The sequence below is a fragment of the Carassius auratus genome, chromosome 30, assembly GCF_003368295.1.
Source record: "Carassius auratus strain Wakin chromosome 30, ASM336829v1, whole genome shotgun sequence".
Classification (NCBI taxonomy): Eukaryota; Metazoa; Chordata; class Actinopteri; order Cypriniformes; family Cyprinidae; genus Carassius; species Carassius auratus.
In genome coordinates this window covers 14,114,947-14,141,773 of record NC_039272.1, presented here as the reverse complement: position 1 = coordinate 14,141,773, position 26,827 = coordinate 14,114,947, and the positions used below count along the sequence as shown (strand labels likewise).

At 36.9% G+C, this 26,827-nt stretch overlaps 1 protein-coding gene across 1 annotated transcript; it reads left to right on the top strand.

The window, feature by feature from the left end:
• The first annotated feature begins 2,234 nt into the window (after positions 1–2,234).
• Positions 2,235–26,212, top strand: niban2b (niban apoptosis regulator 2b). The gene is made up of 14 exons (XM_026211506.1): positions 2,235–2,642; positions 11,340–11,470; positions 11,629–11,757; positions 11,946–12,051; positions 12,562–12,729; positions 18,536–18,651; positions 19,921–20,025; positions 20,175–20,337; positions 21,965–22,152; positions 22,256–22,411; positions 23,133–23,246; positions 23,351–23,458; positions 23,547–23,658; positions 24,185–26,212. The coding sequence occupies exons 1-14, from the start codon at positions 2,588–2,590 to the stop codon at positions 25,114–25,116; spliced, it is 2,583 nt and encodes an 860-aa protein (XP_026067291.1). The 5' UTR covers positions 2,235–2,587; the 3' UTR covers positions 25,117–26,212.
• The last annotated feature ends 615 nt before the right edge of the window (positions 26,213–26,827 follow it).

Genomic DNA, 26,827 nt, shown 5'->3' with positions numbered 1-26,827 from the left:
CATGTAGCCTATTGATATTGCATTGACTGTTTTTGTGAGCGATTTGTTTTAGTCATGTTTCGGGGTATTGTATACAGTTATATGAATCGCTATATGGAAAAGGGATTTTAAAATTCACATCAAGAAAAATAAACGTTATCGCAATAATTGCGTTACAATGCGTTTACTGTAGTTGTACTTCTGTAAGAATACCAGAAAATAGCACTAGCGAGCGCTAGAGGGCGACATCGTCTTTTTATTCTGACCAATGCAAGTGGACGCTTCAGTCAAATGCTTCACTCATTTATTTTAATTTAAAATGTCTTTAAATCTCTCTATAAAATTATATTTTATATATTTAAGATTATTATTTCATACATGAGAAAAAACATAAATCAGGTTTGTTTTGCATTTATCTTTCCTACAGCAAAGTATCGCAGATAATGAAAATAAATACATAGTTTATTCAAAATAACAGTTATTTAGTCAGAATAAGTTACATTAAATTGTATACTTTATTTAAAGTATTTTTGGATCATTGCATACATTTTCTTTTATGCCTTAAAATCATGCTCTGCATATTGTGGCGAGAAATTAGATTCGTCCAAGTGAGTCGATTCTTTTGAATCTTTCGGAAGATGGTATGCTTGACTTTGAGTTATAGAAGAAAAGACAATGAAGACAATAGACTTAATTGGGAGTTTCAGTTACGTCATTAGACCTATACCCACTTTTTGTGTATAATACTAGTAAGTAATTTGCCCACATTCATAACGAGATGCCTCGTTAATTGGCCTAAATTTGTTGATGTGCCGTCACCTGCTGTGGTCAGTCCCTAATGTCTAGAAATGCCCTTCCAAAAGTGAACAACTTATAGTACATAGAGTTGATGGGAATGATTCGTTCAAAGATTTGTTCAAACCCCTTGATTCACTCTTAGAATCATATCACACTGTTCATGACTGTGTAGCCTCCCACAAGGACAAGTTTGCTGATGACACACATGAAGCGGCCTACTGGAGGGAGGTGGCCAGTCTTGTGACATGGTTTGAGGACAGCAATCTTACCCTCAACATTGACCAGACAAAAGAGATGAGAGTAGACTTGATGGAGAAGACGTGAACTCACCAGCCACTGTTTATGCAAGAGCTTGAAGAGGAGAGGGTGAGCAGCTTTAAATACCTGGGGGTCCAAATCAGTGAGGACCTCACCTGGACACTCAACACCACCTGAGCTGTACTTCCTGAGGAGGCTGAGGATGTTTGGCATGTCACCTAGATCCTCAACAACTTCTACAGCTGTGTAGTTGAGAGCGTCTTGACCAGCAGCACCACTGCGTGGTATGGCAGCACTACAATGAGGGACCACAAACATCTGCAGAGAGTGGTGAAGACTGCTGAGAAGATCATCAGGACTACACGGCCCTCTCTGGAGGCCATTTACCATTGCAGAGTCCACAGAGCTGCATGCATCATTAAAGACCCCACCCACCTCCAACACAGACTGTTCAAACTCCTACCATTGGGACGGAGGTACTGTATAGAAGTGTAAATTGCTGGACTTCCAGATTAAGAAACTCCTTCTTCCCCTCAGCTATTAGACTCTTAAACAGGTAGCTAGCTAGTGGACTCACTGTATCTATATCTCACAGAACAATCGGTTCAAATTGTTTCATCTCATTGAACATTACTACCATTGTATATTTGTTAATATTACTCATGTAGACCCATCTCAATTTGCACAACTGTTACTGTTATTGTTGCTATTGTTATCATGTAGTTGCACTTAATTTCCACATTACTGCACTATTGTTTTTTGCACATAAGTTAATACTGTACATTCGCATATATAGATATCATGCATATATAAGTAGTCTATATTTCTATTTTTCACATTCCATATTCCTACTCTATCCTCGCATATATACGTATATTTATATTTTCATAGTCTACATTCTTACTACTGCAGCATAGTTTTATTATATATTTTTTTGTATATAGTTTTTGCACTGTCTTGGCATTCACTGTGTAAGCAAAGTAAGAATTTAATTTCTCAGGGAAACTTGTTTTTCTCACTGGGTATATGACAATAAACGCTTTGAATCCTTGAATACAGACATACACTGTTTTTTATGGATGTGCATATCCATCCTATCTGCACTATAATAATACTGGACTACTAACTACTAAAATCACATAGAATTCAGGATGCCTGATATGCACATCGGGACGCACGCGTGCTTAGAATGAAGGCACAGCCCCGCCTCTAATTGGAGGTGAATTCAGATCCTGCAACCCCGCGACAAACGAAACGTGTGTTTTGACACAGAAACCGAGCTCAGGGTCTGTGCTTCACTGGGCTAAAAAGCAGTACACCAAGAGTTATGGAAAACTAAACATTCTGTAATCCAGCGCGGTTCCTGTCAACTCGAACTCCAGCCATTCTTCCTGCCTTCAAACAAACTGAGTAAAAAGAGGGAGGAGCCGCTAAAATCAACTTCAGTTCATATATTATCATAAGAAACCAGCGCCCTGCTGCTACTACAGAGCTGCTCCTCAGAGACGAAGTTGACCGATCCAGCAAGTATTTGCCAACTTTCAGCGGAGCGATGGGGGATTTGATCTCAACTCATCTGGACGAGGCCAAACGGGAGGTTATAACAGGTAAGCGCTCTGATGGAACTGTCTGCTAACCGCGATGCTTAACTAGTTGCAAGATGTGATAGATAACCAGTCTTGGTATGGAAAATAAGGTGTTGCGAAAGGGCTGCAATGCAATTTCAGTTAAGGCCAGGGTTGGGGTTTTAGGTGAAAGGGTTTACATTCCACCCCAAAAAGTAAACGTGTGATAAGAACATTGTGCCGTCTTTGCCGAACTAAAGAGAAAGTTTGTTGCGACGTGGCACAGTATTTCCTGTTATTATTATTTTTTTTACACGTTTTAAATAACACAATGCAAAAAATAACAAATGAATACTGTATAATTAGTAAGAATTTAAAAGAGAGGGAGAGGATTAAAGTCATAATACTTCTCCATTAGGATGTACAAGATAAATGTGAGTTGCACTAGCTATTGTTGATAAAGAAGGTTCCCTGTTCGAGCCCCGGCAAGGACCGGAGTCCGGAGGCCTTTCTGTGTGGAGTTTGTTCTCCCTGTGTCTGCGTGGGTTTACGCCGGGTGCTCCGTTTTCCTCCCACAGCCCGAAGACATGCAGGGTTGGTTAATTGAACTTTCTAAATTGTCCCTGGACTTGTGTGTAAAGACAACTTGTGTATGGATTAACTGGTTATCTCCATGAATATAGTCATAGATGCTGGATTGGCGTTAAGAAAGAAATAAACAAACACTATTGTTGATATCTTAAATAAATCACAAAGAAAAGAAAATTGTAAATAAATTCGTGTGGGTGACCAGGCGGCCTACAACTGTTCAGAACTTTGTGGTTTGGGTGGAACGTGTTTGAGTAAATGCTGACATTCACAGTGGATACTAGCATTAGATTATCTACAAGTGCCAGAAGTTAACTTTTTTTTTGGTTTTAGGAATATACAAAAGTTAAATCACAACATATAGTACTACATTTATGTAGAAAAACAACTGATTTAACTGACTTAAATGGTCAGTTTGAATAGTTATGGGTATTTCCTATGAAGTCCTATCAGCATAAAATACAATGTATTTGTATTTAATGCATTAAGGTCAGAATAGGTTGAGATGTAATCAGTTCCATCAGCTGTTGGGGATTTTTTTTTTTAATGTTCAGTATTTGAAGGCTGATTTCAGTTGTTTTGTGGTTGTTTTCAATCAAAACATTTTGCAACCTTATTTTATAATACAGTAAATACTGATATTTGGCAGCTACAGGTGTCTGTTGAGACACTAAAACCCAAATGATACAATCCTATTATAGAATCCTGGTCTACGATAAAACTATTATTAGTTTTTTATTATAATTTTTCTTGATGCTTGTGCAATTTTGCATGAGCCCTGGTTAATTTCTTACCCTTTTAACTACTTTGTTACTTTTAACTACTGGATACATTTTGTATAAAAAAAAGAAATTGAACTAAACTCAAAGGTTGTAAATTTATCTTTCATCAGTTTTTGCTGCATATAATCTAAAAAACATTGTAAGAGAAAATTAAGACTGAATTTGATTTGAGAAATGCAAGAGAGAGAACTGTTAACTTTCCGTTTTCTCTCCTTTTGCACATTTTAAGAGAAAGCACATACCAGATATGGAATCTCAGGAATGCATGCAGAGCCAAACAGCATTGAGGAGGCTGCCTGGATGATCTGTCATACTCAACATTTAGATAACCTTTTTTCAGCAGGCCGTGTATGCTTACTGTCATAAGCTAAATCATAGGCGTGACTGACTTAAATATTAAAAAGTTCTATAAAAATGTGTGGAACTGTAGTAGAATCTGCCTATATGCAGATTCAGTTTGTCAGACAATAGAAAACATCTACAGTGGGCTGTTGTTTGTTGTTGACTGCATGATCTCACCTTTCTCTTGTCAGTAAAGAGGGAGTCCCCCAGTCTGAAAAGTGTCCAAGTAAGAACTTCCGGTAGTCTAGAATGAAGTCATCTTCTCAAAATAGTGAATGGGGAATAAAATGACCTCAGCACTTCCTGTCTCATATCTTTTGGGTTTACAATGCTTGACCCATTTAGTAGCTGCAAATGTTTATTTTACATTCTAGCTTTTAAAATATATGGTATTTTTATGTTTGTTGAAGCATGCTGTTGGGTCAGCTCTTCCATTTTTAAGAGATTGTGACGTTTGAGTCAGTCACAGAGCGGAAATTGTCTAAGAACAATATATTTGTTATAGAACTTTATAGTGAGGTCACAGTGCACAATCCATTCAACTTCCTTGTGTGTGTGTGTATAGCCCATCTCATATTGCTTACATTAACGCATCCTCTTTTCTAGTGAACAATTCTTAGTCATACACCAAACTGACTAGAATTTAAGCAAAAATGGAAGTGAGTGGGGAGTTAGTCTGAAAAATCATCGGGCTGGAATGGCAGTGTCACTGTGGGAAAACAAACACAGATTTTGCTTCTTATGTTGAAAGGCATATGCTTATTTTTCAGAATTAGGGTTTTTCAGAAGGGTTTGTGTGACTCCAAGAGCAGCCAGTGTAGGTTTAAATAGGAATTTTCCATGATGAACATCAGGCTTGCTCAATGTTGGACTCAGCACCAATGAGGCTCTCATGACAATTAAAACAAATGATGAGCACAGCATGTTTATAAATCTCATCCCGGCATGCTTCACTTACTGTAGCAACAGATCATCAAAAAAAAAAAAAAAAACACTGCAGTTTGGCCATAATGTATACCAAGAATAACTTTTCATCATGTGCAAAAAATATTTTGCTTGAATTTTTTATTTTTTGAAAAAGGATATGTGTGGCATTGCTGCTTTGTCCTTAAACAAAGCACCTAACTATTTCCAAATACCCGTTTTATATGAACTCTAATCCCTGACATAAATTCCAGGAATTCAAAAGCTCAGTTTTCAACCAGTACTATAAAATAGGCAATATAATTTATCTAAACTGTTTGTGCGGTCATATTCAAAACCAATTTGTTAGAAATATTAATGGAATGTTTTATAAACTAAATGAGGAGCAGTTTTAAATGTTCAAAATTAAAATTTCAATAATTCAGCAGTCTGCGATCAGCTATTCCACATATACCAAAGCAAATTTAATGCTGAGTTTAATGCTAAGTTTTCGGGTCAGTATTTTTGGAAATAAAGTACAAATTTTATCCAACAACGATGCATTAACATATGCATTAAGTTAGGCTGCTGAAACTTTTAAAATATATGAATCAAAAAGGTTATTTTAAATGATAAAATAACCTGTTAAATAATATTTCCTGACAGAATAAAATACACATGTATCAAATTTGTGGCAGGGCCAATGGAACTGTTGGTCAATTTAAAAATATGCACAAACCACACTACTACTTTAGAAGTGTTAAAAGAAGAACATTGTGATGTGTAACTACAATGCTGTCAGCATTATTGCTGTGCAGTTATAGAAAATTACCATTGGGAAGTGTGTTAACCAATCCAAAGAATTCAGGTATTACTCAGGATGATCCATGATCATGCTCTTCTTGAAGGAATCAAAGAGGACCATGATCCCAGTGTTTTGGGATTTCCTGCTGTAAGCTGACGAGCCTGAATGACTCCAGCAGACACGCTTACTATGTTTATGAATATAACAAAGGAAAGATGCAGTCTTAGTCCTTACAAAGACTTCTGATTGCACTGTTTAAATGTAATTGAGTTGCTCTGTGATTTAAAGTTTATTGTTTCATTGGCTAATGAAGTGCAAGCAGTATCTTCAGTGTGAGTCTCTCTTTGAAGTGGCTGTTATACGGTTATGCTAACTTGATTTGTTCTTGAACTTGTAATAAAATAAAAAAGGAACAAGGTGTGGCACCAAGTATCACATGAGACTCATTCAGTGAGTGACTCATAAACAAACAGCACACACACACATACACAAACGCACTCAGCCTTAGAGATTCACATGAACATGCACATGCCCTCTATCTTGGGGTTTCTTCCCGACCCGGGGCCTAGTTCATAACCATTGTTTTCTTTCAACCTCTCAAAGAAATGTCTTCTATTAGCACCCTTTTTATTTCAAATGCATTCTGAAATGTACAGTAACGTTTGAAGTATTTTCATGCATCATATATGCTGCAAGTCTCCTATGGTCATGAAAAACTTTAAATTTCCAGGCATGGAGAGATTCTTTGGTCATGTTACCTTTCTCCTTCCCAGAACATTCATAGCATATTCTTGTTGTCAGTACCAGGATCTGAGCTCCCAGATTTCCCACTCAAGGGCTTTCACTTTGTCAGCTCTGACATGGACACATTCCAAAGAAACTTCCTTTTCCTCCCCCCCCCCGAAGGCCAGCTGCCCCCTGTGTGGTCGGCACGATGGTATTGTAATTGTCCTCACTAGTGGAACTGCTCTTTAAGTGTCTGTTTTCCAACCTCCACATTAACAAAGCAGAGCTTGGAAAGATTTAATTCCCACCTTCAGCTTCATGCACATTACTGCTTCATGCACATTACTGAGATGTTTGTTTTAGTGTCGAAATCAGTTACTGAGAAAAAGCAAGCTAAGTTCGTTGGATTTGTAATGAGATGGTGATTGTGAAATTTTGTGTCAGGAATGATTTGGCATGGCAGGAGATCATTGGGAATCTGCCTAAGGTTGTTTGTAAAAGATTGATGCCTGATCAGTGTGCAAACATTGGTGCAGCAACATCTGCCCAGCCCTTACAGTCAGCTCTGTTCCCACCATCACTGTCTGTACTTGTATTAACTACATTACCCACAATACTGAAATTTTGGTGGTGATTTATCTTCAATAAACATTTTTTGTTATGCTAGTTAAAAGTCTCTTCACATCCCGGTAGCAATCATTATGTGTTTTCGTCATCTGAATACTTTCTCATTTAATTTCAGTTTGTTTCCAGTGCAAAATTCAAATTTGTATTTATTTATTTGAGATGTATTTTTGGCCTTTATTTTTGCCTTTTATTAGGATTAGGAATGGGCCAGTATGAGATTTTGACAGTATGATAACCTCAAGCAGAAATATCAGGGTTTTCACGGTATCACTGTATTGTTGTTATAGCTCTGAAATGTTATTTTTAAATGACTTGGTAAAAAAAAAAAAAAAAAAAATTTTTTTTTTCCACCGGACACAACATATTTAGTTTTTGAGCAATATACAGAATATTAGAAACTGTAGAATTTGTTTATTTTTTCTTTGATTTGTTTCCTAAAAATAAAAAGACTTTGTTTAAAAAATAAAAAAAATTAATTTAACCTAAATCTGTAATTACAGTTATTTAATTTGTTATATATTTCATATACAAATCATGTATATAATTTCATATCATTTAGTTATATAATAATAATCATACACATAATTTGATTGAATAACAACCCAATTAGAAGCAAAAACTGAATTTTCTTTGGGAAATTATACTACATGCCTGAACGAAACAAACAGCAGAAGCTCTGAGTGAGATACATATTCACTCTCTGACAGCAGGAGGCGCTTCTGGAACACCAGATACAGCGTTTCCAGAAGGAGGGGTCAGTGTGTTACCCTCTACACTGCACTCAGCCTGAGGGATTCCTACTGTTTCAGTCATTGAGGAGACATGGAAAGCAGCGCATACCGCAGGAACAGTATAATGGAAAATATTAGTGGTTTTGAAACCATGACATTTTTCAAATGGCTGTATACCTTGAAACCGGTAATCGGCCCATGCCTAATTAGGATAGGACAGTATATTAAAGCAAAAAGTGGGGAGAGAGAGAGGGGGTATGGTATTGGGAAAGGTCCATGAGCCAGGACTTGAACTGGGGACGCCCCAAGCGCAATGGTGCTATATGTCGGCACGCTGCCCATAAGGTTATTAGTGCCGACATACAAAATTGTAATTTGTATTTTATTTATTTCAGTTTTATTTAAATAAACACAAGCGTTAGTTTTATTTAACTTTAACAACACTGTAGTACTGTAGGTTCAATTCATATTTCATAGCTTTGTTGGCAAGTAAGGTCATCAGGTATTTTCCATCACCTCTAATATGGTACTTGTTAAAACAATGCAGATGGTCAGGTTGACCTTATTCTGAGCCTCCTTGTCTCCTTTTTCACATTCCCCTCTGCTAAGTACTAGCTGCACAACATCCTAATGGCTTTAGCAGTTCATTTCATTACATATTCTGGCTTTATGGGGCAAATATGATAGATTGAGAGTTGGTGAGGAGAAATCATAAGCAGAGCTCCACAGACTTTAATTTCTGCAGTGTAGACCGTACACATTTTAGGGTGTTCCTTTGTGCATTTGACTTGGCGGACTGAGTTATGTAAATGCTACACGTCAGGCCTGTTTATAATTTGCTTTGATGTTTGAATTTGAGCATTTAACTGTATGGATCTGATTTGTTTGAGTCTCACCCTGTATGAAACGTAATTTTTATCAGTCATAGCAAATACATTTAACCTTGAAATATACAACGCGAATAACAGTAGGGGATGTTTATTTTAGGAACTCTGAGTTATTTTTATGTGCAGGTGATTAAACGGACCTTTCTTAAGTCTAACCACAATGGACATTCAAATGCAATTAGATAAGTTTTACATTTATTGTCTTTCTTTGACCATTGGAAAGTGATTTATATTCCATTCCCCTCTCGAATTTAATGGTGTAAGCACATTGTTAGTAAATGGACAGGAATGTTGTTGTTTTTTCTTTACCGGACTCTTTCCAAGAGACTGAATGCCTCAGGTTTTACAACAAGCCCTACATAGTAATTTGGAAAACATCCCTCCAGAAAGCGGTCAATAATGGAGCTGTCTTTGTTCTTGTGCCAACTGCAGCGTTGTGAAGGGCAAAGTAGTGAAGCTCAAACATTGTAATCTCCTCTGTTGATCAGATACATGGAGCTTAGTGTGAATTGTTGTTAATGTTTAATGCCCATTGATTCATCACACCATAACTATCTGTTGTAGGCCTGCAGTGGCCTACAATACTTGTAAAATTTTAATGAAACTGCCTTTCACCATAATATATTTTATTTATTTTTTATTGCTGTGTTTGCATAATTTTTTTTGTGTGTCTATTATAATTATTTTTATACAGAATCTTACATTTTATTATTCACTGTTTATTTGTGTTTAGTTATTTGGCCATAGTACTACACTTACTATGGAAACCTACCAGGCAAGCATGACATGACTTGGACGGCAATATCAAAGTTTTATAAAAACAAGGCTGGTTAAGCGATTGTCATGCTAATATATATTTCACAAGGGTTTTGATCAGATTTGGTATGTGCATATTTTATACAGTACTAGTTCTTCCTTTAACTCTAGGTGTATTTAAAAAGATTTTAACTTTTTTGGTATGGTGTATTTTTGCAAACTTATGGACCAATCAAGATTATTGTTTGGAATATGAAAACTTTTTTTTTTACTCCGGGTTTAAGAAAATATTGATACACTTATTTGTGATATTTTGTTTGACGATACTGTATCGATTCTCAAAAACAGAATATCGATATAAAAAAAAACACAAATCAAGATTCATGGCAATTGTCTCGTTTTGAGTTTATATCCCGACCGCTAGATATCTGTACAAATCCTAATGTTAACTAATGTTAGCGTCAATATAGTTACGCTGCTAGTAACGGCGGATGGAAAATTGTCCCAATTCCTGAATAAACAGTGGTTCTGAGGCACTCACAAGGAATATAAGTTTAAAAGCCTTTATTTAAACTTGGCTATCCATTAAAAACATGCCAACATGTTTCGGCCTCTGTGGCCTTCTTCAGGGTAAATTGTGTCCCAATTCCTGTTTCAGTGTACGAAGCTGAAATGTGCTATAATTTGGGCATTTGTGGTTATGTCCACTGCAGGAACGTGGCACGGGCGTGGCCTCGTTCAACCGTTTGCCACGTCCCATGTGAAGAGGCTCGCGCGGGCGGTAGGGTCGCTGCGCAGATGCAGCTTTCTTTTATTTTGGGGGCGTTTTGTGCAGTTGGTGCGGTGCTCGCGTTGCGGTTTAGGCGATTCCATTAGGGACACAAATACAAACTGAAAAACCTGTGAAATCCAAGTGGAAAGGTTCAGTATCTATATTTATTTTATTATTTTACATTTGTTTTGTTTTCTTTAGGAATCCTGTAAGCGCTTTATTTTTCATTGATATTAAGCAGATGTAATTATTTTGTTCAGATCAAAATGTTATGACATTGTATATTACAATTGTAAACTTGAAGAGTGAACCTTTTAAAATGGGGTCTAAAGATATATATGGTCTTTTTATAAAATTCATTTTATATATATTATACATTTAACTAAAGGATCCTGCAAGCACTTTATATTTACCTCCTTTACATACCTCACAAAAGGTGGTTCAGTAATGTTGAGTGTTAGAGGAACTGATTATTGCATATGCAGATCCCATTGTGTTTTGGTTAAATATTTTTTATTTATTCATTGCTAAGGTTTGCATATGGTTGTCTGTTCTGAATGGCAGCTTTCCTAAAAACATATCCTATTCCTAAAATAAGAATATCCCAATATATCGCCTTGCTTACAGCATTGCAACATATCATATCACAACCATTGTATTGTGATGCGTATTGTATCACCAGATTCTTGCCAATACACAGCCCTACTTTTTACCTTAGACATTTATAACATTTTAATTTCTAACTTGTAATATAATATTGTTTGTAATAATCATGCTGGTGGTTTGAGTTCTATGTATATTCACCGATTTTCTTTCTTAGCACGGACAGGGGAGCTGATGGGAGAGTTTGGTCGGCTATATGAGCAACAGTATGCAGTCGCTCTCTTTAACAAGATGCGCTTTGACCTCGAGAGTGGAGGAGGACCCCAGAATCAGCTCCTGCACAGGAAGGTAAAGCCCTTTTGGTGTATGTCTGGGTGAGCAAAAGTAAACACAAATTAAGTTCTCCCAGTCTTAACATCCCTTTACATAATGTATAATTAGTGCTGTGTCCTTACTGAAAATCCTCACCATCTCTCTTTCCACATCTCCATTCTTGTGTTTCTTAGGTGCCTCTGAAAAATAAATCCATCTTCTCAGGTGCTTTGTTCCAGTATCTAGAAGATAACAAAAAATGGAGGAATCGTTTTCTCTTTATTCCTGACTCCTACAACATCAACTATTATGAAAACAAACAGGTAATGTGTGTAATAAATCAAAATGCACAAAATTGGAATTGGCTGATCAACATCCATCCTAAAGGCCCGTTTGATGATTCTAGAAGCTTAAATTAATAAATGTATTTAATTGTTTTTCAAAATATATTATTTATTTATTTATTCATTTGAAATAAAACCTCTTTCTTTATCGGTTTCTTTTAATTTAGGCTCATGACAGAGGGCTGCATCCTAAAGGCACCATTAACTGTGCTGGCTACAGGGTCCTGACCTCCATGGAAGAATATCTCGAGCTCCTTAACACCAGCCTACCAGGTCAGTCTGAAGGAGTGAGGGGTCAATGAAAACGAAAGATGGGAAAACCTCAGTTCTTAAGGAATTTTTCCAAAGGAAAGCTAAACTCTATAAAACAAAGTAAAAGTTACAGGCTTACCAGTTTTACTAGCGTTGTGTTATCATGACAGAGAAGTTGAGAGATTAGATAACTTTATAGTCAAGGTCAGTAAACGGCTCTATCGCACTAGACTCATGTGAACATGTAAAATGTTTAAGTCATGTGGTTATGGCATTTAAAACCAAATATTTATTACCCGTGTACTCCCACTCTGAGTGCCTTGCTATAATTTAAAAAAAAAAATGTGTTGAACTTGCAGCCTTTCTTTTAAATAAATATAGAGTAGAGTTAAGCCAGTCTAGATAAATGGAATGTAAAGTTATGGGCTGTGATCTTTGTGTGTTGTGCAGATGTAGTCATGATGACTATGGAGATCTTCTCATAAGGGCGCTTTTAAAAGAATATTGAATCATGTAACATGCGTTTTGCAGGTGTAAAAGCTAAAGTTGGCAGTTCTCCATTCCTGAAATGTGCGACACAGTTTCCCCTCATTCTCTGGCATCCTTACGCTCGTCACTACTATTTCTGCGTGGTCACGGAGAAGGAGCAGCAAAAGTGGAGCGCTGTCTTTCAAGACTGCGTCAGACACACCAACAATGGTGAGTATTAACCCTGTTCTTAAAAACAGCCTGGCTAGTGTCCACGTTCCCTTGTCTCTTTAACACCCAGACACATATTTAAGGCATGACTCATTACTCCAGGTAATCGGCTTTCATTACAGTGATTGTTATTCTGTTGTTTTGTGAGGATAAATCGCTTTCAGACTTGCTAGATGAACTGATGAGCTATTTCATACATCAGTTCTTTTAGACATCACTTTATCAAAAAGGAAACTCGAGCAGAACGTTTGGCATGGATGATGGTATTCATTTGGCCTGTTTGATAATAGAAAGAATTTTGCCGCTCAAGGCTGTAAAAAGAGTCCGATGAGATCATGGGGAAAGCTGGAGATTCACTCTCTGTTTGTGAGCTCTATGACTGTTTATTCTGTAGAGCTTCTGTAACTTTATATAATTAGCAGAAATTATAGCATTTCACTATAAATGCCACTTTTCTGTGTTTTGTATATGGCCATTAAATAAAATATGATTTGAGCAGGCCTTTATTTGTTGCATAATTCTAGTCAAAGTCAATTCCCAGGCTGGATATGTATGTTGCGCAAAAATCTTGGTTGTTTTTCTTGACAATATGCTGAAATGTAAGTTTACAAATCTTAGTTAAGTATCTGCTCATGTAAAAATAGTTACACCATGCCTAGGGCTATCAGAAAGTTCATTGTTACTGTGAGAGTTTTGCTCTTTCACAGTGATGTCATTGTTAGATTTTGATATGCTGTTTGTCTGGCCACTCATACAAGAGTATACTTGTCTATTGAAGAGTGTCAAGATTGTCCCAACTTATTATGGTTTTGTCACCTGCTACTTTACACTGTTGAAAATTGTACAATTTATTGTCAGAAAAAATGCAGTTGTGCTTATTTCGAAAATACTGTGCCAATGTTTTCGCCATTGTGGGTTAGCATTAGTGCCTGTACGGTGTATTTTACAATTTGAGCCATGTATTTAAATAATATAGTGTTGCTATACCAAGCTACTTGAACTACTAAAACTTATTTTTACCTTAAAATGTACTGATAACCACCATCATAATACAAGTAGTACAAAGCCATATGATGAAGAGTTGTCGTAAATGGCCTGTCCATAAAACATGACCAGTTTGCCATGATGTACATGCATGTACATTACTAATAACAAAAATAAGAAGAAATTAATTTATGTATACAAAATAAAATGTCACACAGGAACTTTTGGGAATGTAATTTCACTGTTTTCATTGTAAATTAAATGAAAATACATAGTTTTTACTTCCACAAACAATAAAATAAACAGTAATGTACAGTAAAAGTAAATACAATGTGATGGTTAAACCATTTGGAGTTTTTTTTTTTTTTACTGAATATGGTAAAGTAATTTAACTGTTTTCACTGTAAATTCATAGTTTTGACTTCCACAAACAATAAATTAAGCAATAGTTTACAGTAAAATTACATATAGTGTGATTGTTAAACCATTTGTAGTTTTTCACTGAAAATGGTAATGTGCACTCTTCACTGTAAATTAAAAGGAAATTTTTACTTCATAAAACAAGAAAAGGTTATTTTACAGTAAAAGTACATATAATCTGATTGCTAAACCATTTTGAGTTTTTCATTGAATATGATATTTAAAGTTGGCTTTTTTATTTTTTTACTGTAGCATTTTTCTATAAAAATGATGGTCTGGTTTTTGCAGTGTTCGTTGGTTTTCAAAGGAAGCGTTGTTGTGGGGGTCCCACTATGGTCTTCCTATGGTATAGCCTATTCAGTGGGTGTGAGAGAGAAGACTGATGGTCTTGACATTAATTGATATGATAGAAATTCAGTCTAATTAGACTTAAGGTATTGAGTGTGAGGTGGTTCTCTGTGTCTCACAGGCATCTTATGATGGCTTCCACGGCTGCTAGAGCTGTTTTCTCTCCGCTGTAGTCCAGATTCCAGAGTGGTCACAGCTGGGGCTGTCAACCCATAATTCAGTTTGGATGGGAGGCTGCCAAGAGGGAATGCACACTTGCGGCGAGGGCAGTAATGTCCCCTGGGGTATTAAGGCGGCCATCTGAAAGTGTGTGTGTGTGCTTTAGAGTTAGCCAAATCCCTGCTGCGTGTACGTTCTGAATGCAAGCACATCTGCAGAGCCTTTTTCCCAAATAAGGGATGGTTCAGGTCTGGTTAAGTTCTTTGCTTTTCATTAGTCTGTTTAAGATGTTCCCTGACATATTTAAAATATGTTAGCCTGTCGTTTTCCATTTTCCCTGTTTAATAGGAAGGTTAGCTGTTAGTGGAGACTGCGTTTCTAGAGAGGTGACCGTGACCAATTTGACATTACAAAGAATCCATTTTTTCCTCTGTTTACTACAGACACTAATAGGAGTGGATAGGTGAAACATGCAGTAAACCATAGTGCTTGATTTCAGAAATGTATCTAAACACCTTGCTCAGTTTAGTATCTGTATTAAAAAACACTCTTTGTAATGTTATGTAACTCTGGTCTGATTCATTGGTTAAAAAGATGTTGTTTCCGTGAGTATGTATGTACCTGGTCACCATGGCAGTTTAAGACAAGCCCTGCAGAAGGAGTGTAGGTTTAAGTAATTCGTAATGTGCTGTTATTCATAATTTGAACACAAATGTGATTGCCCTTCCCTTTTACCTGTCAAAATCACACGTCCATTATGTAAGTACTGTAATTATGTTAAGTACTGTCCTGGTACTGAGTCATAATTTTGTGAGCTTGTGAATGGCAGTGTTTCCTGCAAACACTTTGAGCTTATTTAATTCAAGTTGTGTATGTGAGCTTGCAGTTAAAAATCTAATGTGAAAAGATGATGACAAGAAGTCATGTCTTTTTATTGAGATGTTTGATTCACAACTCACAACTAAATTAAATTTAGTTAATTTAAGCCAGTTCTTTTTTAGTAAATCAGAAACATAAAATTCAGCCAGTGTGGTCTGATTCATGGACAAATGACTCTGAGCCAGTCCTTTGAATGGTTCAAAACTCATTAGTTACTGGTTCAATCTGAAAAATCCACTAAGTGAATTAACTTTTTTAACCTGACTATCAATATAATATTTAAATGTATTTAAGTAGACGTATACTAATCTCTTTCTTTATTTGACATTATATTAAGTTTTTTATTTTTATTTCTTGAGCTCTGTGAATTTATTTGACACAACATCTGCTGAGAATTAAGGCATCTAAACTGAAAACATGAGCCAGGCATATGTCTTCGATATGGTTGTGGGTGAGCATTGTGTCAGAATTGTGTTGGTTCAAATTGCACTTCTCCATAAAGAGCTTAATGTTATGTGTAACTTAATATATTATATTGTCTATAACCGCTCATCTGTGCCCTAAAATGTGCCATGACATTAGGAACATGCAGTGATTCAAAAGGATGGTGCTATTTCTGTGACTTGATGCCCAGAGGAGTAAAACCCAGCGTGCATGAACAGAGGAAGATAAGGGCTGGATCCTGACAAGTCACAGCATGTTTTTGGGAGTGCATCATTTACATGTACAATATTTAAACCACTTAATGCATATCTAGTGTATACTGGATGTTGCAGTAAGTTTCCTGGCTTGCTGAGTTCAGCGGGCTAATGCTGTCATGAGCAATCTGTTTGTACTGGTGACCCAGTAAAGTCTGGAATGCAACGGCAATTTAACCATGCTGTTCATAGTTTTGTTTGTCTGATTTTCCCTGTGTGATTTTTGGCAGGCAAGACAGGCTTTAAAAGGAATAGTTCACCCGAAAATGAAAGTTTGCTGAAATTTACTCTCCATTGGGTCATCCATGATGTATAGGAGTTTTTTTTTATATATATTTTTTTTTTGGAATAGATCTAGAGAAATGTAGCATTACATGTCTTCGAGTTCTCGGATTGTGCAGTGTATGGGTGCCGTCAGAATGAGAGTTGGTTAAAATCACAACAAATCCTCATGATTAAGTCCATCAGTTTATGTCTTATGGAGTGAAAAAAAAAAGTGAAAATTTGCTTTCTCTTGTGAAAAAATTGGTTCATCTGAAATCATTACAGATTAAGCACTTTTTTTTAAAAGCAAAATCAGTTCTCAATTAACATGTCGGTAGATTTGGATATGACAGCACAACAAGGGAGGGAATTTTTTTTACTGGAGGAAATGTTATTATGGATTATAGCTTTTGGCCAGAAGTAACCCTTTAAGGTCAAAATTCCTTCGCATGTCACAAACCTTACTTAATTCTGTTATTTATGGTGTTGAGATGGCCTACACAAAGTCCTACAGAGATTTATAATGTATATGGTGCATGTCAGCCTTAGGAGAAGGTTTTATTAGGCAACTAAACCGGTTTAGAGGCATGTTAATGAATTAAGTCCAGGTGGTTTAAAACCTCTCCGTTGTCCAGACATAAAGCTGCTCTTTGAAAGCCTATTGAATGTCATTTTAAAGGTCTTAGATTGACAACCTGACATAAGTTACACAAATATGCAGAAACGTATTTAGAATAGTATTCAGAATAATTAGAATTCCTGTACAATGAGTTTTTATGAACCGTTACATTTACGACTGAAAGGGTTTAAAATGTGAAACCTCAATGCTTGAACTTAGTCTAGTGTTATCCAACCTACGTCTCATGTTGTGCAAGGTATTTATCACCTCGTTGGTGTCATAGGGTTATTGGAGCATAGTGTGTAAAGAGGGTTTTTTTTTCTTCACCAAGGATTCTCATTTTTCTCTCATTAAACTTTTATCATCTGGTGTTTTTGTACTGACTTAAGTTTAGCTGTTTTTACAGTGACCGCGCCAGAATAAGCGACCCGTTACGCTTGTTCTATAGTTTTTGCATAACACTTCTCAGGTTATCCCCAGATGTTCATAAATATGTTCATTTTTATTTTATTTTATTTCTGTGCCAGAATAAGTGAAGCCTAATATATGTTCTCTTGCTTTTGTTAACACCTCTCCAGTTCTTCTTTTGTGTTCATGAATATACTTACAGTACCTATGTGCATTTATTTTATTATTTTACTTTGACTATGCATGAGTGACCGACCCATGACTGTTGTTTTCAAGTAACACTCTCTGGTTCTCTCTTTGCACGTGTTCATAATCATGCTTGCCCATGTGTGCATGCACTCCACAAAAGCGTCAAGCTGTGCTGATGTGGAGTGCCGGACTTCCTGCCTGTTCTCCTCCTGCCCCCCACACCCTGCCTGCTCAAACTTCCTCTCTTTGTAAGGGTTCAAGCACTCGTGCACATATACTGTATGTAAAGGAGGCTTTTACAATAAGTGTGTCATCATAACTGACACACACACACACACACACACACACACACACACACACACACATATATATATATAAAATGAAGCAGATTGTCAGAGCACAGAACTCGAGATGACTTGTCTTCAAATTGTTCTATTCACACATCAAATACATCATTGCTCTAAGACTCATCGGTATACCGTGGTAACTATGGCATTGTTTAGGGAAATAACATGGTAGCCGATGAGGCAGTGCTTCCTGTTTACCACGGTGACCAAAGCAAATTGAAGTCTGTCTGTGGTTTGATGGAAAAATCTGATTGCGAGATGTGCCTGTGAGTGTGTGTATATATAAAGATGTCCCCTATTTCATTTTTTTGTCACTTGGTCTTTTCACTTCTCTAAATCAAGAGGAACTGTGCCATGTTATGATGTCATTAGAAATTAATAACTTATGGTGTTTGATTCTTGATAATTTGTTAAAAATGAAAATGTTTGTTACTTGGTTGCATATGTTGAATATGATGAAGATATTAATAAAGTCCTGTTCTCATGCTCAGGACTGCCTGAAGAATGTAAAGTTCAGACCCCCGCGTTCACCGATGCAGTGCGACTCTATCGACAGGCACATGGTCACTATGGAACCTGGGACATGATGTGTGGGACTCCTCCACAGGTAAAACACATACTTTTATGCATCCTGGGAAGCTCTTGTTGGATTATTTTTGTTAGGTTCTTAAGCACTTTTGAGGTTTTCAAAATAAAAGTAATGTTTTAGTAGATATTTATTTATTGCAATAAAGTGTATATTATTATCATAAATTATTAAAATATAAATAAATATTTAAAACTGAGACTTTTTTTATTTATTCATTTATTTATTAATTAATTCATATATTTATTTATTTACCAAGAGTTTTAGGGCACATGTTAAAGAATGCTAAAAAAAACTGTAATACCTGTTTGCATCTCTAGTGACCTTACATATGACAGATCTATGATCTTTTTAAGTGGCACTGCTTAGGAATGTGAAAGGAAATCACACATGAATTGTTTGGGTTATAATAGAATACAGATGACGGTCCGAGTTAAACAGATTCACAGGAAGTGACCGGTTTCAAATCATGGTGTCCCTGTAGAAAAGTTGTTTTGTGGTGTTAGAGAAAGAGAAGATGGTATTTCTGGTAGGGTAGGGGTTTATAGGTATCCATCCATCCAGTCATTGCAGATGAAATGCGTATGTTATGCTGGATTACCATTCATACAACTAGGATATGGTGGAATCAGTGTAATTAGGCCATGATTTACAGGGAAATCTTTTTTCATTGTGATCTCTGTAGCAATTTAATCTTTTATATTGCAGTATGTTATACTGTAGGTAATTAACCAGCTTTACCAGATAATTTAATAAAGAAGTATCTCGGAAGTACAAAGTAATAAATGTAGCATGTCAGTGTTTAACCTGTGATCTTCCTGCCAGTATCACAGTAGTAGTATTTTCCTTCTTAGCGGACTTCTTTAATGCCATTGTTTTCTCTCTAGAAGAGTGAAACCAATACAAAGAGAGACATCATGTGAAAGTTGTAGGAGTGTGTGCGCCTGTAACTTGTGACACTAAAACCATGTTCACAATATTTCTAGTTGAATAATAGAGGTTAGCCTACACGGGTTCATTTTTCTTCATTTTTACAATCCGGTAGGCTTTGGAAGGATGCCACATTAACTAGTTTAATGATATGTGATCTGTGTCCTAATCAGTCTGACAATATTAAAATTGTAATGTGCTCAAGGCAAGCAAGGTTCCTGATTATATCTTAAATGCATACCCTCCGGGCTTATATGATCAAACTTTGATTTTTCAGAATTGATGTTGATTTTAATAAAGGCACATGTTAAAGTGGTGTTTTATCGTCATACACATTCAGCTTTATAATTGTCTTCCCAGATCCTTGCCAATCTTGTCATGGACACCCTCCTCCCTGAGATGAGAGACCTCATTACCCCCAAACTAAAGGGCAAGATGCATGAGAGACAGAGGAATTGGATGCTGGTACGTCACAGATTTTTGAATCTGCCTTTTTTTTTACAACAGTATAATATGTGGGTCAGAGCTTTACTATAAAGGTGTGGCTGTAGCCCAAAAGCGTTTCTAAAACAGCCTGGATGTATTACAGTGGCTTCTTTCATTTTTTTTGCCAGATATCAGATGCAGTGTACGGGCTGGTTCAGAGCCAGACTCAGGCGCAGTATGAAGCAGTGGTGCAGAGCTGTGAAGCAGGTCGCCCCCCACTGGAAACCACCATCCGCACAGACATGGACCAGATCATCACTTCCAAAGAACATGTGACCAGCAAAGTAAAAGGTAACTTTAACTGTCAATTTGTTCCTTCATTTAAAAGTGGCACAGGTGTCAAGTAGCTTATCTGGAATTTAAACTGCCTAACAGTTATCTGAGGAAACCTGACACTGGATCATATCAAGTTTCTGGTGATCCACTTTTAAGGAAGATTATTTACAAGGAATTGTGAAAGAAGGCGGATGACAGTTTACCTTAAAGCGATTAGTTCACCCAAAAATGAAAATTTGATGTTTATCTGCTTTACCCCAAGGGCATCCAAGATGTAGGTGACTTTGTTTCTTCAGTAGAACACAAAGTAGATTTTTAGCTCAAACTGTTGCAGTCTGTCATTCTTATAATGTAAGTGGATGGAAATCACGGCTAAAACATACAATTAAAAAAAAAGCATACACATACAAAATCAAATTAAACCCTGCAGCTCGTGATGATACATTGATGTGTAAAGATATGAAACAATCAGTCTGTGCAGGAAACTGAACAGTATTTATATTGTTTTTACCTCTGATTCACACAATGTCCAAACTGTTAGAACTCTCCTGTGTGCGTTCTCAGCAGCAGGTGCATGAGGCGTCGTCGTCTTGATTTATGGCAGATCGCAGACTTATAAGTGCATTACCGCCACCTGTCTCACAAGTGGACTGTTGACACTATCTACAATCTCAGTTAGGAGTGTCAGTGGTCCACTTGAAAGATAGACGGCGGTAATGCACTCTTCAAACTGCCATAAAGCAAGAAGATGACACCTCACGCACCTGCTGCTGAGAACACGCACAGGAGGACGTGCTCAGGAGAGTTCAATAAGTTTGGAATCAGAGGTAATAAACGATATAAATACTGTTCAGTTTCTTGCACAGACCAATCTATTTGTGTCTTTACACATCAATGTATCATCACGAGCCGCAGGGTTTAATTTGGTTTTGTTTGTGCATGTTTTTTTTGTTTTGTTTTTTATTCAATGTTTTAGAAGTGATTTCCATCCACTTACATTATAAGAATGACAGACTGAAACAGTTTGAGCTAAACACCAATTTTCATTTCATGGTGACCTTACCTTCTAAGAATGAGAAGAAAACATGATTTCAGAGGTGTTCACATGACACATCTTTTCCTGCTTAACCTTCCTTTCACTATTGTCAATAATGTCAATATTAATTGTTTCTCCTAATTTTAATATTTAGGTTATCATTTAACACCAACATATTATGGCAAAGATTTAACCCTTTAAGAGCACAGTGTCTTAAAGTTGCTGTGTGCATGCAATGATAGCTGATGTTTTTAGTAAATATAACATGTATTTTCAATTTATTAGATTTTATGCTGTACTTCAATCACACTATAACTAACAAAAGAAACTAACAAAAATGCTATTTGATAGATTAAATAATTAAGTGGGTTACAGTGATTTTAAGGATCACAACATGATCCTTAAAATCACTGTAACCCACTTAATTATTTAATCTATCAAATAGCATTTTTGTTAGTTTCTTTTTAACAAGGTAATTTTAAGTGTTGTAATTATGCTATATCATGCATGAAAATAAATATTGGCTTATTGCCAGAATTGTAATATCAGTGCATCCCTAGCATTTTGTCATTATACAACTGAATGGATTTTTCTGTTTGTCTGTAGCACTTGTGCTGCCCAAGGCAGAGAAGCTTCTGAAGGTGAGTATCCAGCCGTACATCAGCTCAATCCTGGATGCGCTGATGGAGCCCACCAGCAGAGGCTTCTTTGAGGTGAAAGACTTGTTCTTCAGAGAACTGGTAGACATGAGCAAGAACCTCCTCAATGACGGCAACAAGGAAAAACTTGGAGAGGTAACAGTCCCCCTCATGACATCTTGTTACTCTTTCATTGCTAATAGGCTGCTTGAGCCATGACTTTTGATAGACTTAATACCCTTTTGCCTTTGCTGTCCAGCACATGGAGAAGATCTCCATGCTAGCCTTCCATCCGGTAAAGATGCAGAGCTGCTATGAGAAGGTTGAGACTCTGAGTCTAGAGGGACTTCAGCAGCGCTTTGACGTTTCCAGCCCCTCCGTGTTTGTCCAAAGAGCCCAAATCCTAATGCGAGAGGTCAGTCATCTTTGAACAGAGAACAACAGCAAAACCACTAGTACTCTAAAACAGTACAAAGTACAGATATGTACCGCACATCTGAGCTATTTTTATTGCGTTAATGTGATCAGGATGCTTCGTTAAACTGCAGCTGGTTTGAAGAAGTATACAAATGTCTCTGTTAACAGGGTATTGTACTTTTGTGGGCAAAACAAGTGGTTTGTGTTTGCCTGTGTGCCACTTGGGGTTTGGTTTGTGGTTGTGGTGTGTATGGAACTGTATGTTAAACCTCATTTTGGTCACTAAATTACATAGCTGCAGTTTTAAGACTAGCATGTGACTGCTGATTGTGAGCCCAAGAAAGAAAGGTGTGTCTTTTTATATAAAGTGCTAATCATCATACTTTAGCACTTTATAAAAGACATTTTTACAACAGAGACAGATTTTCAAAGCACAGGGAGTGAAGAAACATGACTGAACATGCATTGTGAATTATCAACATAATGTGCCTCCACTAGTTCCCACCCTTTTGTGTGGTGAAATATGCCCCCATGTGGCAAGAATGATTAAAAGGTGTGGACACAGTCTATATTGTCTGTTTCTTTTCCATGAATCCTGTCACACTTGGCTAAAAGCTTTAACAAAGCAAACTGACTTTTGGAAATTAGCACTGTCTACTCCAGACTGTAAATTGTAGTGTATTCTTGCCTTAAGGATATATCCATCTGTTTTCGTGCAGCAAATGGATGATGCGGTCTACACATTTGAGCAGCTCCTGCACCAGAGTTTGGAGGGCCAGGAAAAGGAGGATCTCTGTAAAACCGTCCAGCGCTGCCAGGATCGTGTCATCAAGGTGAAACAGAACATCCATCGGCAGAATGTCCTATCTTTTTGAACCAGTAGGTTCTTGTTTAATATTTATAAAATGTGTACCGTTTTTTAAAATGTCATGTCCAGAAATTTGACTATGACAGCAGCACAGTTCGTAAGAAGTTCTTCAGAGAGGCTCTTCTGCAGATTTTCATCCCTTACATGCTGAAACAGCTCTCACCATCATGCTCTGCTGTAAGTCTTTGCTCTGGTTTAGCAATAATGCATTATCCGATCTAAAACTGCTCTGAAAATATTTAGAGTTATTCTATTGTTTTTGCAGGAACTCCCTCATTTCAAGGAGCTCATTTTTGAAGATTTCTCTCGCATCATTCTGGTTGAGAACATATTTGAGGAGGTGGTGCTGCACACCGTCATGAAAGATATAATGATGGGTAAGACTTCTTTACAAGCCAAGAAGATTAAAACATTTAAAGTTGTGATTTATTGGAAGTAGTGATTAAATGTTTTCTTGTGTACTTGCCGTGTACTTGGTTCCATCCATTGGTCTGAATAGGAGCTTGTAGTTGTTTTTCCTAAATAATTTAAAAGTATACTCAAGTTGCTTCAGCCCAGAAAACATTAATCTGGATAATATTAGTTATAAAATAAGTTATTCTTCACATTCTTGAAAGGCTATCAAAATACGGAGTTATCTGTATTATCAAAATACACAAGGCATGTGGTAGATGTGTGTACAACAGCAACATTTTGATCATTTAGATGCCTTATAAATTTGGACTAAACGATTAGAAAAGCCAGGCACATGTCACCACCTTGTGATGTATAAACATTACAAGCTCAAGAAATAAATAAACCAAACTTGCATGGTTGACTCATTCACAGGAAGATCTCATAAGCTTTTACAAAATACCTTCATGCTAACACTGTGACCTTATCAACTTTCCTTCCATGTTCCAGCTGTGAAGGAAGCAGCTGTCCAGAGGAGACACAACCTGTACCGAGACAGTATCGTTTTGACCGACAGCGACCCTAACCTTCACCTGCTGGGGGAGAATCCTCCCATCGACTGGGCTGAGGAATATGGAGGAGGCCCAGAGGAGGTGGATGGAGAGCATAACACAGGAGATCCGGAGGTTCAAAGACGGCGCAGAGTGAAGCAGGTGGTCTCCATGATCCAGATAGAAGGCAATGCCTCTGTGCTGCCCAACGAATCATGCCTGGAAGTGCCCGCTGTAGACGATATTCCAGAAGAGGGGACGGAGGTACGTTCAGACACCTCATTATCCCAAAAGTCAGAGAAGCAAGTGTCCAATGGAACCAAAGAGGATGTGAACAAAAATGCAGTTGATGACAAACCACCAACAAACAGAAGTATACTAAAAGAGGAAGAAAGCACAACAGAAAGGTCACTACAGGACACAGCGAGCAAGTCAGCCATAGACTCTGCCATACAGGAAATCGAGAAAGCTGTACAGGAAGAGGAACATGAAGTCAGGACACAGGAAATTGCAGAGTCATCATCCTCAAAAGAAGAAACTGCGGCCGAGGAGGTAAAACCCACCTCAAATTGTGAAGATGAGGCACAAATAAAACCAGCAGAGACCAATAAAGATACAACTTCAAGCACAGAAAAGCCTTCGGATTCGCCAGTAAGGGAAGAGAAAGCAGTGACACCACCAGACCAGCAGGAAAATCACATTATGGCGAGCACTCAAGACTCCCAGACGGAGAATCCCATCGCTTCATCACAGCCGGATGACAGCGGATTCCAGTCGTCCACTAATGAAGCAGCAGAGGAGGAGCACCAGGCGGGAAAGGAAGAATGCAATGACTCTGAAACAGGAGAGGACACTGGGAAGGGAGAAAGTGCACATATGGATCACCAGTAAAATATCCCATGAACTATTTTCATTTACTGTGTGTTTATGCCTGTAAACAGTGAGTAAATGCATCACCCACTGCTCTAAAATGACTTTTGACTGATTGACGGGGGCTTTTTTTTTTTTTTTTTTTTTTTTTTTTTTTTGTGGCGTTTTTGCCCATAAAACACTTTTGTCTCACTACTCTTGACTGTATAGACATTATTGTCTATATCTTTTTGCATGCACACTGTCACATTGTTTTGCACTTAAAAAAAGTCACTCTTAGTTAGAGCTGGGCTCAAATATGAACACTTTCTAGGTCAAAATGTCTTCACCTTTCTGTTCACGATATTCACCTTTATTAGAGATCTCCATTCCTAGTTTAGTGTCATTTCATATGTGCATGGTGCAGAAGAATGATGTCTTTATTTTATGCAACAGTGATATGCTGAATCAAGGCATCTTTTTGAGGAAGTCTGTTGAGTTGGAGACATTTAGCTAGTGCACTAATACTTCCTGGAATGCCAAACAAGCTGCATCTAGTGAAAGCTTGTTTAAGACTGGAGTATTGCTTGTATTGCTGCAGCTGGTGGAGTAAGCATTATTTTCTTAAACTGCCATCATTTGTTGTGATGACGGAATTGACTGCATTAGATTTTTCATTAACCAGGTCAAACAAGTGTAACTGACTGCAAGCCATTTTCATATGGTGCATTTTCCCTCCTTTTTCATTGTTCAATCTTTTGGATTTTTTTTTTATTTTATTGCATATGGTAATTGCATTATGATATCAGACAGTATCTTCTGGTTTGCATGCACGATATAGTTACAGACTGAAATTTCAAGCAAGTTTTTGATGTGTAAAATGTTATCAATAGAATCTGACTCCTGTATATGACCACAACAGCTTCCTAATTTCTTCTTTTCTGACTTTTTAAAGTAGTTTTATATATGAAATGACAACGACTTCAACTTTTAACTAACGTAATTGGATATTTTTATTTATTAGTTACAGCACTTGGTACTATAGATTATCCTTTTAAATTGTATCCTGCCCAAATCCTTTTGTGTTATTATTGTATTATTTTTTAGAACAATAAATGATTATTGCTGAGAGACTGCATATTTTTGTCTTTAAGTTGATGTTTTCTGGATGATATTTGATACAAGTAAAATGTATCGGTCACACCAGCAGGCGGCAGTACAAAGGTTTGTTCTGTCACCACAGATTTTGAAATAAGAAATTAACTTTCCATTGATGCATAGACAGTAAAAGAAAGCATTGGTGTATGGTTTGTTAGGATAGGACAGTATTAGGTTTGCAACTATTTGAGAATCTGAAATCTGAGGGCGCAAACAAATCAAAATATTGAGAAAATCTTATTTAGAATTGTCCTAATTAATCAAAAAGTTTTGATATATTTACGGTAGCACATTTACAAAATATCTTCATGGAACATCATCTTTACTTCATATCCTAATGATTTTTGGCATTAAAGTAAAATTAATAGTTTTCACATATACAATGCTATTGCTACAAATATACCCGTGCTATTTATGACAGGTTTTTTGGACCGGGATCACATATTATTTCAATTTTTATTTATATGGGTTACATACAATATACGTGACCATTTAAACATTTTGCTCATTAATTGTTCGAAATATTTGAACTCCAACCTCCCCATTTGGCGTTATCCTCCCACAGCGTTATTATCCCCAACATGCACCTGTTAAA